The sequence below is a fragment of the Hyalella azteca genome, unplaced genomic scaffold, assembly GCF_000764305.2.
Source record: "Hyalella azteca isolate HAZT.00-mixed unplaced genomic scaffold, Hazt_2.0.2 contig11629, whole genome shotgun sequence".
Classification (NCBI taxonomy): Eukaryota; Metazoa; Arthropoda; class Malacostraca; order Amphipoda; family Hyalellidae; genus Hyalella; species Hyalella azteca.
The window spans coordinates 272292-288997 of record NW_025941620.1 but is presented as its reverse complement, the minus strand read 5'-3'; the positions used below and the strand labels follow the sequence as shown (position 1 = coordinate 288997).

General features: G+C 36.0%; 2 protein-coding genes across 4 annotated transcripts in view; one reads left to right on the top strand and one right to left on the bottom strand.

Moving 5' to 3' along the window:
* The window catches only part of LOC108676477, a 51564-nt gene extending 38697 nt beyond the window's left edge, over positions 1-12867 (top strand). For all 3 annotated transcript variants that reach the window (XM_047882916.1, XM_018164556.2, XM_047882917.1), the window contains 5 exons: positions 6784-6897; positions 7554-7657; positions 8257-8393; positions 9370-9557; positions 11134-12867. In XM_047882916.1, the coding sequence (XP_047738872.1) occupies positions 6784-6897; positions 7554-7657; positions 8257-8393; positions 9370-9557; positions 11134-11208 (618 nt within the window). In that variant the 3' untranslated portion in view covers positions 11209-12867. The remainder of the gene's footprint in view (positions 1-6783; positions 6898-7553; positions 7658-8256; positions 8394-9369; positions 9558-11133) is intronic.
* Positions 12868-13469: 602 nt separating this feature from the next.
* Positions 13470-16060, bottom strand: LOC108676459. The gene is made up of 4 exons (XM_018164531.2): positions 15958-16060; positions 15545-15769; positions 14543-14737; positions 13470-13517 (listed from the first exon to the last, which is right to left on the bottom strand). Exons 1-4 carry the CDS (start codon positions 15985-15987, stop codon positions 13470-13472), a joined length of 498 nt encoding a protein of 165 aa, XP_018020020.1. The 5' UTR covers positions 15988-16060.
* Between the last annotated feature and the right edge of the window lie 646 nt (positions 16061-16706).

Sequence of the window (16706 nt, the reverse complement as noted above, 5' to 3'; positions counted from 1 at the left end):
TAGGTCTTGTTTAGGTTTTATGTCTGTCTTTGAATTTTGACTTTTAAAGTGATTTTATTCATTTTTAGTTTAGTCGAACTGATGATGGAGCTGGACTCCGAAACGTTTTCAATATCGATATGGTGAATTTTCTTGGCGTTTTCTTTGCTTTTAAATTCCTTGTGAGTTTTCATAAGCTGCGGTCATGCTGCTTGGTCCACTGAGTCTTTTTTCCCAAACTATGTTTGCATCATTGAAATTGAAGACAACGGAATTTCTATAGCAGACTAACAGTCTGCTTTACTTCGCTCACGATAAAATAAAAAACGATGTAAACCTGAGATGCCAAGCAGCGGCATGTTGTTCCTGCTGCCGCTGGATCCAATACCTGTTCCAGGTTCTCAGCTGGGCAGTGGCTCTCGAGACCTGGACGATCCAGCAACAAACTCTCGCTCAGCTGCGAACATTTTAGTCTGTAACTTCAAATTAAAAAAATAATAATGTGCGCGAAGTTAAATAGAGTATTCCTAGGAACATTTTAGTCTGTAGCTTCAAATTAAAGTAATTAATAATGTGCGTGAAGTTAAATCGATTATTCCTGGGTGCAGACGTGGTTTTATTTTTTTCGAGGAACGATTATCTTATCGACAAATTGTGAAGTGTTTCTAAAAAAATCAGTGTTTAGATCGAAAATAAAAATTGTGTTAATAAACATTTGACCCTATCCCGGAATCTTTACACTGATGATGCTATGTTTTGCACTCTAGGCCGAGTGATCCACGATATTCGTTTTAATATGTTTGCATATTATTAAGCCATAGTGTTTAATCGAATTAATTTTATTCGCTAATGTGATATAGATTTAAATTATTAATTACGATTTATTATTGTACGGTTACGTCGTTTGACTATCATAATTTGGATTTTTAGCAAATTTATTGACGATTTTGGTCTTTGAATAATTATTAAACTAATGCTGAAATTAATTGCTACAATTAATTGTTGACTGAAATAAATTTTTATTCCAAGGGTGATTCGGTAAAACACGAAACTCTTAACATCACCGTCGTAGCTCATCACTTGTCTCGTTTTAGATACATCATCACTTCCACACAGTCACCATTTGTTCACAACCTCACTACACCACTACGCAGTCAATACAACAACCTTTCACCACAGTCACCATTTGTTCATCACCTCACTACACCACCGCGCAGTCAATGCAACAACCTTTCATCGCACTCACCATCTGTACACCACCTCATGTCACAACCACGTCACACTACAATGTGCTTGGTCGTCACCTGGTCTTACAACCACGTGTTTCTCACCTCATCCCCTCACCACACTTAGTCAGCACTTCACCACACCAACACGTGGCCATGAACCACCACCATACATCATCATTACATCTCATCACACCACTTTAGCAAACTTTCACACTATACCACCTCACAACCTTACCCCAACTTACCACACTACTTCATATCATCACCACACCACATTACCACATCACCTAACTTCACTAACACCACCACACCACCAAACTGCCACACCATACCACCACACCACACCGCCACTCCACCACACAACACCACACCACACCGCTTAACTTCACCAACATCACCACGCCACCTAACTTCACCAACACCACCACATCTCCTAACTTCACCACCACCGCACCACCACACCACCTAACTTCACCAGCACCACCACGCCACTACACCACCAAACTTCACCAACACCACCACATTACTTAACTTTACCAACACCACCACACCACCAAACTTCACTAACACCACCACACCACCAAACTTCACTAACACCACCACACCACCTAACATCACCAACACCACCACACAACCTAACTTTACCACACCACCACACCACCAAACTTCACTAACACCACCACACCATCACACCATCAAACTTCACTAACACCACCACACCACCTAACTTCACCAACACCACCACACAACCTAACTTTACCACACCACCACACCACCACACCACCAAACTTCACTAACACCACCACACCACCACACAACCTAACTTTACCAACACCATCACACCACCACACCACCAGACCACCTCACCACACCAACACCACCACACCACACCACCACCACACCACACCACCACACCATACCACCCCACCCCACCGCCCCGCCGCGGGCTGGTAACGGAGCACACGGCGGCGGCGGGGCAGCAAGTATGCGACCCACTTAGCGCCGCGAGCTCAGCCTGCCATTCTGCCCGGCCGTGCGTGCCCGAAATTTCCTACGAACGTAGCAAGTTTTTAAATTGCAAACGCAATCAGTTTGTAAATTGCAAAAGTAGTAAGCTTGTTTATAGTGAATATTTCATTTGAAATAAGTTATTAAACTGCAAGCAAAGTAAGTTTATACGTTCCAAACTTAGTTCTTGTACAGCGAATGTAGAGAGTTGCGTAAACATTAGGGCGTTGTGGGTTCCTTAATTGCTAACTTACTTAGTTCGATAGCTAAGAAATTAGTTCGTTAATTACATGCGGGTTAAAATTCGATCAATGTTTATCTGGATGAAACGCTGCGATTGGACGAGATTAGTTTGAATTTTTTCGGGGCTTTGATAGATGAAAGAAAGCTCAATATATTTGCTTAACAGTCTTGATAGTTACCGTGTGCTTGAATACTTCACTCGTTTCTCTATGAATACATAAAGAGCGTTAGAGTATTAGAGAAATACTTAGGTAATTTGAAGTCCATTATCATACTGAATGTTTGATTACTTGTGAATGTTATCCGAGTTCCGTTCGTCGATAATTTAGAAGAGCACCTTTTCTTTATATCGAATGTTGTCATTAAACGTTCAGTCAAATGTTGTTTTGTGATGTTGTTTTGTAGGAGACGATGGCTTTTGCGAGCCTTCCTGCATGTTTCAAAAATATATATATTATATTTTTCTATAAATGGTCAATGGGCATAGGAAAACGATCTACCGCTGCCCATTTACAGATTTGAAAACCCAATCTCGTCTTCCTGTAGTCAATTCGACTTAATTGAACTTCAAAAAAACATGATTTTGATGCATAATATTTTGTCTGCTACAACACTGCTACTCGCCTGTTAAGCTCGCGCCAGTGATTGGAATCAAATATATCGCTGCGCTGAATATGAGATTAGCATCGCAGCGTGGGAGGCACAAACTGGCCCCATCCATTTATTTTTATTTCAGTATAAATTGATTTAGCGGTGAGCGCTTCAGTTAGTAACTAAAAAAAATTGTCCCGATATGGCCTCAATGTGATACGTAGCTTTCATCGATAAAATATGCATGCCACATCATAGTCATGATAATTTGATATGTAGTTGATTCAGGCTGAGTTTTTTACCTGGTTCTCGCGTATATAGTATGACTTAGAACAACATTTCGTTGAATTTAGTGAAATTATAAATCATCCATCACTATATGCTATGAACGTGTTGGATGCCAATCGATGTTGTTAGACTGAACGTCAACTAAAAGCGCTTACCTTATACAAAGAAACGTATTAACATTTATTACAATTCCATATTTCTCTTGATTATCAACAACATTCTAATTAGAGGGTAGATGAATAAGCGGTTCAGTCATAAATGTTCTTAACAAAACTGCCGGTAAATCATAAGGTTCGATTGCAGTGATTAATTGAAAATATATAACCACTTTTCAGTCTCTTTGATTCATCACTCGTTTTTCGACAGTTCGATTGTATGGTAGACTATTATACATATAGTACAGTGTTGCATTAGGTACATTAGGCTACACTAGGTACAGCAGGAATTAACCCTAAGTATAAATTTGTTTTAATTTTAACCGGTTTGCTTGCATGTCATCAAGTAATTATGTAATAATAATAATTTGTAATGTTAAATTATTCAAACTATCTTGTTTAATTGAATTTGCAATTTTTTATTGCTTTAGAAGTAAGAAAACTGTATCTGATATTGCAGTTCGGAATTGTGAATAGTGATGAAATATTGACATTTATTGAAAACTTGTCAATAAAATGAGGAGCTTTTTGCATTAGCATGGGAAACTTCTGTGCCTGTAAAAGAGAAACTCAACATGCAAGTGAAGAACAGAGTTACGTTGATAACAGAAGCAAATTGAAGAAAATAAAGATTTTCTTTGAGCAATTTTGTGGCAATAACGATGCTAGAATTAATTCAAGAGCTACAGCACAAAGTGGAAACCCCGGTCAAAATAAAGTGGATTCGGACGATGCCCTTGCGGGTGAAAGACCATGTGAACAGGACGGAAAAGTGAATTCCTTCATAAAACTAGGGAGAAATGTTAACCAAATTCAAACGACGATCGATGAAAATCATGAAAATTTAATGCCCATTCCCGCAAAAGAAGATATTTTATCGGTCGGTAATTATAATAGTAACGCTGACAATATAAGTAGAGAAATAAATTATGTTTCAGATGCAGAAACTGTAGCTTGCTTCTCCGGCAGCCGTGCAACCAAGTTGCGACATTCACGGAAAATTTCAAGTGTGAAAACTCATCGTTGCCAGCGGAAACTCCGGCATTCTGGTCGCCGCCATTATGCCACAAGAAATTGTAGGGCTCCGACGTCTGTTTCTATTAAAAGTTTCAGAGGAAATGATGACAGTCACTTATCAGTCCTGAATAAGGCTTTGATAAATGAAAATTATCCTGAGCGACATGGACGCAGGACAAGAAAATCCTACGAAAATGGTCATCAGAGCGCACTACGACGAAGGCTACATGCATTCGAAACATCGTCTCAGGAACCCCTCTTGGGCATGGGCAGTTCTTCGTCAGCAGTCATCTCGGACAAAAGTTCTTTCTCGCCAAAAGATAGTTTAGAACCCATGAAAAATGTCGTATTTTTCTTTAACGAGCCTTTTTCAGACCAGAAAACGATACAAAAATACCCACAGCCACAACGCGTTCATGCAGGGAACAACGTGTATGAAACATGTACAGCAGCAATTACTGCAGGCTCGGCAGAGCAAGGCAAGATTAAACAGGAAACTACGAGTCTATATCCATCCTTGACATATTCTGCACGTTACTATTCTCGAAACGATTTGTCAAATCCATTTTTGAAAAGTTCAGGCTCCTGCTGTTCTCAACAACAGACGGGAGATATTCAGGTTGTTTCAGCGAAACCCACCTCTACAAGTTACCAACCTCGTGGAAGCGGAAACAATTCTATGCAATTTTGCACATGTTGCCAGGGGAACTGTGTTACTGGTGACGGGTCTAATAAACTTCTATGGAAAGATCGCAAAGATGAATCAACTAAACAACAATATCAGGTGAATAAACGTTCAGATGAAAATGCTGTTAGAAAATATCAAATCAAACACCTAAATCAAATGGCTTCAAAGTCACGTAGGGACCAACCATGTACAGCAAAAAATTATCAGCTTCATGATTTCCAAACCACATATGGTAGAAATCAACCGGAGTCTGAAACTTTTAAGCAATTTCAAGCCTCGTCTGTTCGTTCAAACATAATTCAAGAATTTGCTCAAAGTAATTTAATAAATTTTCCTAATGATGAGACTATGTCGTTGAACGAACGACCAAATATTCATGTTCATGAGGAGTTTTTACCTCATGAAAACTGTTACCCTAAGCCTTCTGGGCAGAGCCAAATAAATCAACTACCAACTAATTCAACGGATATTGTCGAGCATATACGAAACAATTATTATCAAAACGATGGGATTGTGCGAGCTCGAGTCAAACAGTTCGATCCAACAGAACAGCATTTCATTTATAAAAAATCTGCCAATTTAAAGCCTATTGCAGAATTAGCGACTAATGTTCATCAGCAACATCTCAACAATTTAGATTCTAATGAAATAAATAATCGATTGCAAACGAACAGTTTCATAGATACATCTCAAAATTTGAGCGAAAATCCCCCTCAAGTGCGCAATAAAAAATTGCACCGTCTAAATAATAATGATAAAACGGTTAATATAATCGATCCTCGTTTGGATAAAGCTCCTCTAAAGCAAATAAAAAAGAAGGATTCGATCAAGGATGAAAGAAGGATGAAACCACACCGACATAAGGAAAGAAAATTGCAGCAAAAATCATCTTTCCGAAGTGGCAAGACAAGAGCTAGAAGAAAGTCTTTCAGACGCAGCGCATTTTCTCGTTACAGGCAAATGCTCAAGGTGATGCCGTCGAAAAAAAACTTTATTTAGATCTCTTTTCTTTCTGAAATGTGTTTCTTGATGTACACGATTAAATATTATTAGGGTATCTCTCCTCATTATAGGTATTTATTATTATTATTATTATTATTATTGTTCTTATTATCAAATTTCCCCATTATGTTCACTCGACAAGAACTCGGAGGTTTTTGAATGATGGCTGTGAAAGGGATCGGGAATGACGTCGTAGAATTTCTGTAGTTAAGTAACTTATACAGTAAAAGTAACTTATACAAATCAGTAAAACATATCGTGTGCAGGAACGTTAATGCTGCGCGTTATTTCCATTCAACTGAAGAAAAATGGTGAAAATTTTTTGCGTGGTCCATAAGGCGAAAACAAAAAATGTAGCGATTTTTCCTATGACGTATTCTGATTAATTGTGCCATGCTACTACTTTACTAGCATTACTTAGTGTTCCAAGAAATAAAAACAACTGCAGGAGTTGTAAAGAAATCGGTATATATTTGTATTGCATACGAAGACGTGTGTTCACTTTGCAAAGCTTAGGCTTGTTATTATTTAATGTTATTACTATTTTATTATTTAATGTTATTAATATCTTATTTTACTGCAGGATGGCTCAGCACCAGCTGAGGGCACCGCGCGTCCTACAGTGCCTTCGTCTGCAGCCCTCAAGAGGAAGGCTGAGGGCCTGCCCACCGCTGCAGGGGATGAGGTTACGTCTAGGGTGAGTGTCTTATATTATGTTATATTTTATTATATTATATATGTTATATGTGCTATATTATTATATTATATTATTATATTATATTATATTATATTATATTATATTATATTATATTATAGTACATTATTTCATATTATATTACGTTATAAGTGTATAAGTATAACAGTAATGAACTAAACGTGGTGTATCGAGCAGGAAGGAGGTTCGGGGTTGTCTATATGTAAATAAAACAAAATGGTTTCAATATGGATGATGTTATTGACTTTCTGTCTTGGATTGATTAACCGATGCAAGGTTGATGCTGAGACAAAAATATTTATATACTTATAATTATTATAAGTCTATGTATTTAATATGTCAATCGGGATAAGGAAATTGACTTGATCGTTTAAAACAAGACATTGCCATGTCGAAAAAGATATCTATGTCAGTTATTAAACTGCAAGAAAATACGATAGTAAATTCACTTTATTATTTCAATTTTCATATGATTGCTACTTTCTGTATAGTATAGATGTCCGTTTTAGGGTTGAAATGTTAGAAATTACAGTTGACAATTGTCTACAGTTGACAATTAGGCATGAGAAGAAACTCGCCAAAATTGCGGGAAAATTACATGTAAACATATTTATATATATTTTTTATAATTCTCGTAGGTGAATCGTGGCTCACACGCCCCCGGTGCCCTCGGTTCAAAGGGCGTGAGGGAGGAGATCGGCCTAGTGAGGGAAGCCATCGGTGCCCTCAGAACAAACTTCAGGTAAGAGGGGACCACTCAGAAGAATGCATGTGTAATATCGTACAAAAAATGACGCCCTTTTTACACGTAACAATGATGCGCCCTTTTGGCCGGGCAAAAAAAAAAAATGGATTAGGATGACGTACAAAAAAGCAAAAATGCATCTTTATTTGGACAAGGTCTCATTTCGTTGAGCGTGTAAGCCAGCAATTAAATATTAAGTGAAATGATGGTGTGGTTTGCTTCCAAAAGTAGTTTCTTAAATAAATTTTCATCTAAATTTATTATGATTGATATTTTTAAATTGTAGAGGTCACTGATATTCAAATTTACACTAAATTATCAAAATTGTAATAAATTATTTTATTATTTCAAAAAAATTATTTAAATTATTTATTTAGTTAAAAGATGTCTAAATTTTTCATTTATTTATTCAATATTTAAATTTTTCATTTATAAAGAAATAAATCAATTCTAGTTGTGGTGATAACCGATGGTGAATGAACCGAAACCATCCTGTTCACTAAATAATGTTCTGTTAATTTGACCAGCCAGATCTCAAGTTCAGAGATTATATTAACTTTATTCGACTCTTCATGTAAGTTTGGCGTCCTGTACAGGAGCACGGATCCTAACCAGCATATCCTAGATACGCTGGAGCAGGCCATAGGAGTCCTCATGGAGAAGAGCGTAGCTGGGGGCGGCGCTCCTGTATCTCCTGCAGATGACAGTCACTACCAGTGCTCGAGTGGTGCAGGTTCGAAAATTACGATACATAACACGTAATTATGAAATAAATAACTTAATTAAATAAATACAGATAATTCAATGCCATTTAGAGTCCATCAGAGGTTATCATAATTAACAAGTAGGTGATCCGAATGCAATGCAAGTGTTGAATTTGAAAAAAAGTCGACTTCTTCACATTACTGCACTTAGAATTTAATTTTATTATGATAGATAAATGAATTTTATGTTGATTCATTTGCTTGTACAGGGAGCATATGAAATGAACAATGAAGGACGAACAATAAAATTAAGTTGCTTATAGGTCAGAGATTCTTGTCAGAGATTCCGTTGAGAATCGACAAAATGACAATGTTGTGGTGTAGTGAAAATGAGGCTGGGATCTTTATGTTTATAAGATGATTTATCACAAGTAGCGTATTTATAAACCAACTATTTTATTTTAATAATTTGTCTTTTATTAATAAAATCTGGCCTATAATAATATAATAATGTTACTGACCTATTGAGTTCACTTCTTTTCGACATAAGTTATTTCTATTAAGCTAATTTTGACCACCGATAGATTTTTTATTTAGACGGCATTTCTGTAATAGAGCATATTTGAAAAATATTATTGGTAATTGGGTTATAATTATTATGCGAATCATAGACGTAGTATAATAGTGGAATTATTTGACAACGTTAGTTATTAGGACAGTGCAAGTAGAGACGTTAGTTCAGCAGTGGATGCAATATAATGACAGAGTTAAAATATCATCTTAATTTTATGGATTAATGTGTTTGATTTATTATGTATCCTATAAGTACTAATTTTAGTCGATTTAATTGCAAATTGTGCAATGGAAAGCGAAAACGTCTGTTAAAAAACTTCATTATTGAAAATTTAATTTCAATGGACCTTTCGTGATTTATATTCTCGATGACCGTGATAGTATAATTAGTATGTGCATGTAAGTGACTTTACTGTTAATTTAACTACACAGAAAATGGCGCTACCCAAACTAAAGTAATCTACTTCACGGAGCGCACCGTGACACCGTTCATGTCGACGGTGTTCAAGGCACTGGGGCAGGTCAGGCTGCGGGACTTCAAACAGGTTTTCGACAGGCCCGGCCTCCATCGCTACCACTTCAAGAACTATGACCCGGAGTACGGCATGGTCAAGGAGGAGGTGGGTTATTGTTCTCATCAAATAAATATATAAATGAATATTTTTCATCGCCCTGAACCTTTTTCATCGTCGTAAATCTTTTTCATATCGCACTGAAACTTTTTCATCGCTTTGAACCTTTTTCAACGCCATGAACCTTTTTCATCGCCTTGAACCTTTTTCATCACCATGATCCTTTTTCATCACCATGATCCTTTTTCATCGTCGTAAATCTTTTTCATATCGCACTGAAACTTTTTCATCGCTTTGAACCTTTTTCAACGCCATGAAACTTTTTCATCGCCATGAACCTTTTTCATCGCCTTGAACCTTTTTCATCGCCATGAACCTTTTTCATCGCCCTGAACCTTTTTCATCGCCATGAAACTTTTTCGTCGCCATGAACCTTTTTCATCGCCTTGAACCTTTTTCATCGCCCTGAACCTTTTTCATCGCCTTGAACCTTTTTCATCGCCATGAACCTTTTTCATCGCCATGAACCTTTTTCATCGCCTTGAACCTTTTTCATCGCCATGAACCTTTTTCATCGCCATGAAACTTTTTCGTGGCCATGAACCTTTTTCATCGCCTTGAACCTTTTTCATCGCCATGAACCTTTTTCATCGCCTTGAACCTTTTTCATCGCCTTGAACCTTTTTCATCGCCATGAACCTTTTTCATCGCCATGAACCTTTTTCATCGCCATGAACCTTTTTCATCGCCATGAACCTTTTTCATCGCCATGAACCTTTTTCATCGCCATGAACCTTTTTCATCGCCATGAACCTTTTTCATCGCCATGAACCTTTTTCATCGCACTGAACCTTTTTCGTCACTATGAACCTTTTTCGTCGCACTGAACCTATTTCGTCACCATGAACCTTTTTCTTCGCCATGAACCTTTTTCATCGCCATGAACCTTTTTCATCGCCCTGAACCTTTTTCGTCACCATGAATATTTTTCATCACCATGAACCTTTTTCATCGCTTGCACCACATAACAGAACTAGCTATCCACATTTAGTTGATGATTATAACAATGCGTGGGTAAGGAAGAGGTAGAGATCATTGACTTGATCATATAAGTAAAAATATTAATGATATTCTAATGAAATGATTGTGATTATGATCGAATATCTAATAGATTTTCTCTACTGATATCCAGTGATCTATCATTGATGTTTATGCTGCACGCCTGTAGCATTTATTACAATGATGACTAACACAGCTTTTAAAATTAACGTTATTGTTCTTGCGCATGAATGCTTCCCGCCGAAAAATTTACATTTTAAGGGTCAATTCTATTTTTGAACAGAAAATTAATTATAGTAATGAATGTCAAGAGAAAAAGTAGAGTTTTAATTTATGTCGTAATGTAGCTAATATAATAAATCATGAGCAGCCACTTATTAAATACTTTTGTATACTTAACTGATAACGTTACTTACGAAATGATAATATATATTATATTATCGTATTTGTGTATATATTATGTAAAATAATATAATAATAATAATAATATTAATAATATAATAATATAATATAATAATATAATATAATATAATATAATATAACTGTAATTTAATAATTATTACAGATAATCAACGACGACGACATCTTGCCTGGAGTTGACGGCAAGATCATCGCGTGGGTGCAGGAAGATCGCGAGTAACATTAAGCCAAAGAATTTTTAGTAATATTATTATTTATCATTACATTTGATCGTTATCATTATCATTCTTACCATTGAATTAATGTTAAATATAATTATTATTGTTTTCGATCATATCAAACATTCACTTTTCTGCCCCATGATAATGATTATATTTTTCGAATTGTTGTACTTAATTAAGATATGAGGATTAGTGAAGCAGGATGGATTGAGTTAATGTTTTGTTTCGTTGAAGGTAATAAAATTAAAATAGTATGAAAGATGATCTAGTTTTAATAAAAACAGTTATTTAGCACTGTGTGTGTGAACTACAACAAACGAGCTTTTTTATATTGTACTGAACAAATTAAGGCCAGCTTAGAAGAAGATTGTTCTTAATCTGAAATGTTTATCTGGCTACACACAAAAAAATTAATCGGTCATATTGTACAAAAAGTGACACTTTCTTACTCACTACTCGAGCAGAGAGCTCGTGGAGTTTAATACTTTTAAAACTTAATACTTTACCCGTGTTTAAACCTTAATACTTTACATCAGGACGGATAATATGGAATCATATTTCAGAAAATTATGGGTCATAAGGGCAATCAAATTTAGACTGTAACATACGGTATGTGGAAAATTGTAGATATTTCTAATTATTTGGTCTTTTTTTGCCCAGTTAAAAAAATGCAAATTTCAGGTTTCTAGGACAAACGGTAATTATCCAAGTTTTAAGCAACAATAAGACTTTTCATGTAACAATGAATAGAACGGCTAATTTTATTTAAACTGGTAAAATATACTTCATTTACAAAATTAATAACATTTTGTAGAATAAACGCATTGCAAATATCGTGCTGACTATCGTGGTATCCCATGCAATTTAAATTTTATTCATTTGTGCTATAAATAATAAAAAATTCTAATAAATAAATGGCGATTTGTTTTGTACATTAATATTGTTGCAACGCGATCTCGTAAATTGTGCATGTAATACCTATAATCCCTGGGATAATGATTATAAAACTTTTGTACAGAAAATCATATTAACCAGACATAGAAGAAAAATCTTTCCGGAGACGTTGATTTTTGGTTGAATTTTGGCTTTACATTAATTGTAAGCTGTACTTGTAAGCAAACTCACTCTGTGTTTGCACATTAAACAATATACTGACAGTATTATACATGTTGCAAGACCGTTGACATGTTATTTCATGTATTATTTTTGAAACGCAGCATTTGGAAAATGTGTGGTAATTATAGTGATAATCATAAAATTTTTATTCGTGAGTAAATTCATCAAGTTCACGAATGGACGTTGAACTCTTCAATTATCATTTACATTCAGTCCCACGATTCAAATATCGAAACCGATTTAAATGTCGTCTGTAAACGTGTTGTTGCCGTTCATTTTTCTTACATTTTTCCAGCTGTGCCTACCTGAAAATTTCGAGATCAAAAATTCAATTGATGATATAAAAAATTATTTAAACTTAAGAACTTAAGGACATTACAAAACAAATGAATGTTCAAACATCTTTTAGAACTTCACCACGTGAGGTTGAAACGCTATACCTTTCCTTAACGGCACAACCTGGACTGATTTTTGATTTGGGTTTCGTTTCTTGTACCTATTGTGTAATTACTTTACTAAACCAAAATAAATGATTTTAGATGCGTAAATATTTTAATTTTTCCCTTCTAACATGGGAGCATACATTTTAAGTCAGCTCCACGCAAAAATTATTTATTTAAACTTTACCCCAAGATAGAATGAAATTCCATTAAAATTTTTGTATATTTTATTTTTAAGAAAACTAAAATACTAAATATAAGAAGAAAAAAAGGACTCGCATAGGTTGGATGACGTTCGTTCATAATTTTTAATAACCCAGATCTCTTTTTAGTCACGGTGTTCGAGACAAAGACCTCAACATTTAAAACCAAAATATTTTCATCACGTTGTTCGTAGATGGAGTGTGTTCGTACCAACAATGGTATCACTTGTTGACTTGATGTAATAATAAACATAAATGCTACCCACGAATAAACTTAAAATTATCAGAGGAAGGCCGCCCGTGCTAACGTTTAATTGAGTGCAAGCGACGTCTACGACGGCTCTAAGCACGGCCATGGTTAGCACAGGACGTAGCAACGCCCGACGACAGTGTTTCTGTTAAAAATTTATAAAATTAATCAATTTTATTTTACATAATTAATGTGACGTAGCAACGCTCGACGACAGTGTTTCTGTTAAAAATTTATAAAATTAATAAATTTTATTTTACATAATTAATGTGACATAGCAACGCTCGACGACAGTGTTTCTGTTAAAAATTAATAAAATTAATATATGTTATTGTATTCAATTAATGTTATATATGATTCATTTTTATTAGTACTACATTATTATTAATATAATAATACATTGTGCGTAGGTACCAGGTACATTGCAGATAAATTTCCTTAGGAAAAACACATCTCAAATGTAAAATATTCTGACATCGATCAAATGAATTATCTATACCGTTCAATACATATTAAGCGTTTGCTTGTCATTCGAATTCTGAAAAATACAAATATCACAAGGTATTGAGAGATAATAATGGTGCTTACATATCGTTGATTTGCTACATAACAGTGATGATGCATCATTGACCCATTTAATAATTCATCGCAAATCCTCCTAACAAATATATGTTTTATTTTCACAAATAACTTTGCAATTTTTCATTTACTATGTAGGCCTGCAATTTTGAAACAGTTCTATGGACCCACTTAGCCAAATACATTTAAAAAATCCATCGCAAATCCTCCTAACATAAATACATTTTAATTCACAAATAATTGTGCAATTTTTCATTTACAATGTAGGCCTACAATTTCATAACAGTTCTATAGCAACTGATGTATATAGCCTAACTTATAACCTAAATTATATATAGCGTAACCAAGGACTACTACACACAGGACATGCATAGCCTATGTCCAGCCTCTGCTAGCAGAGGCGATCGCCTACACTATGAAAATGCTGTTGTTTTAGTGGCATCAACAAATGATNTTCTGACCAAGGACTACTACACACATTGTAATACTATTGTATGAAACAATTATGGGCATATCATTTGTTGATGCCACTAAAACACCAGCATTTTCATAGTGTAGGCGATCGCCTCTGCTAGCAGAGGCTGGACATAGGCTATGCATGTCCTGTGTGTAGTAGTCCTTGAGCGTAACTTATAACAGCAACTGATGTTGAAATAACGTAGATAAATCGCTGTTATTTCAACCAATTCAACCTGTTATCAACGTTGTTTCTACGTCATTTTTCATCAGAAAATTCTTTGCTCACCTGAATTTTCGCAAGGAGTCGGTTTTTAGTTCTGTATATAACCAGCCGGGGCAACCACACCACCATCACACTGATGATCAGGCTCACCACCACCACAAACGCCACCAGGCCGAAGGGTGGTGAGCTTTCTGAATAAATGACGTCATCACACAGAGCATCGTATGCGCACGCTGGACTCATCACGCGCATGGGTATCTGGGTGGGTTGATGGATACTGAATTATTGAGGTTAAAATTACCATTGAGACTGAAATTAAATAATTATATCGAGAACGTGAGGTTAATTACTGCCACTATGCAGTTAAGCGTTGACTGTGAAGCGTAAAAAGCTTAGCTTCACCTTATATGCTGACAGCAATTACTTTGTACACTCGGCAAAATTAATATGTCTTGTTGTTCAAATAGTGACACACTTCCCGCATGTAGCTCTGATACGCCCTTTGACAGGAGTAAACTGAGTTAGAGTTGCCCGTGGCAAAAGGTACATCGCTGTTTGAAATAAGTCTCGCTCATATCAAGGACTGCCCCTTTGTTTCATCTACATGGGCTATACAGCGAGCTGATCTTGTCAAGTGGAGGCTGTATAATTGTTACGAGTTCGTCCTCCGTCAGCCAATCATTGAAGGATTTTTAAACTAAACCCACCAACCACAAATCTGAAATCGGCCGCTACGTGTACTTAGCCTGCTATATACGTGTACTTAGGCCGCTACAAGTACTTAAGCCGCTATGTGTACCTAGGCGGCTACGTGTATCTAGGTCACTACGTGCACCTAGGCCGCTACCAGTACTTAGGTCGCTACTTGAACTTAGGCCGCTACGTGCACTTAGCCAACTACTTGTACTTAGGCCCCTACGTGCACTTAGCCCACTACTTGTACTTAGGCCGCTACGAGTACTTAGTAGGCCGCTACGTGATCTAGGTCACCACGTGTATTTAAGCAACTTTTGATAGTTCAGCCCCATATATCATACCTGTCATGAAGGTTGGCATTAAACTTACCCTGTACGCTGCTCCATCCACGATGCAACATTTTTGCTCGTCAGACTCCTGCTGTAGTTGATGATGTTGATGTTGTAGTTTGTTATGTTGATGCTGTGGTTGATGTCCCGACACGATGACTGCGTGTCTGCACAGCAGAGGATGACTGAAGAGGTGTAGAAGCAGTACCCGAGACCAGCGTTCTGCACCGCACTGCACCGTAGACATGATCCAGTATCTATGCAGCTGTGCAGTGAAACATGAATAAATTATTTCAGACACCAAAAGCATATTTTTCTAGAGGAAATGAATTTCTAAACATATTTACCTGTAAAAATTGCAGAATAATGGTCAAATGGTGCAAAATGCACACGTTTGATTAGCACGACAAAGAATTTTTCAATCGAATGATTATTTTTCCATCTTTTACTTACGTCTGTTTTCCTTTCACTGAATGTCGGCATCACAGAAGATACCACTTTTCAATATTATACAAAATTTCCGTTTATTTAAAACTTAAAAAGTTGGATCCTATAGCACATCTAGAGGATGTTATATTAGTAATGAAAGAGTAATAATAAATTGTAAATAATATAAATTAAATATATGATTAAATAGCTGGTATTGAGATGGTCAGGAGTGTGGGATGGGAGTGCTTGAGTCATTTTAAACGAGTTTGGTATGTTTAAATCGAACATTGCCGAACATATTGCGAAACACATTTGAATAATTGTTTTCATTTTTGTAATTATGTTTTAGTCGCGTTTTTAACCACTACATACGTGAACACGACTGCAGTCGTATTTTTAACTGAACATTGAAAGGGCATTAAGGACTAAACAATACACTAGAAATGAGTAGTTAGCACTTAGTACTAGTGCACTAATCATCGAGCAGTGAGCACTTAGCACATAGTCCTAGAGCACTTAGTACTTAGTACTAGAGCACTTAACACTAAGTTCTAGAGCACCTAGCACTTAGTTCTAGAGCACTAATCATTAAGCAGTGAGCACCGCCAGACAACATATATGTATAGATAGCTGTTACCTGAAAGTAGTAGATATTAGTGATGCGAACCAATTATAATTATATTTGTTTTGATATAATTATAACAAACATAGTTACAATAATAAATACGAACTGCTAGCTCTGATAAAAAAATTAAACCAGCACTGGAAAATGA

Bases quoted from the DNA above. Each gene is read 5' to 3' on its own strand.
- LOC108676459 (XM_018164531.2), bottom strand. From the start codon at position 15,987: ATGCCGACATTCAGTGAAAGGAAAACAGAC. The intron at 15,770-15,957 runs GTAAGTAAAAGA...TTCACTGCACAG, and splicing joins TCAGTGAAAGGAAAACAGAC to CTGCATAGATACTGGATCAT. The intron at 13,518-14,542 runs GTGAGCAAAGAA...AATTTTTAACAG, and splicing joins GACTCCTTGCGAAAATTCAG to AAACACTGTCGTCGAGCGTT.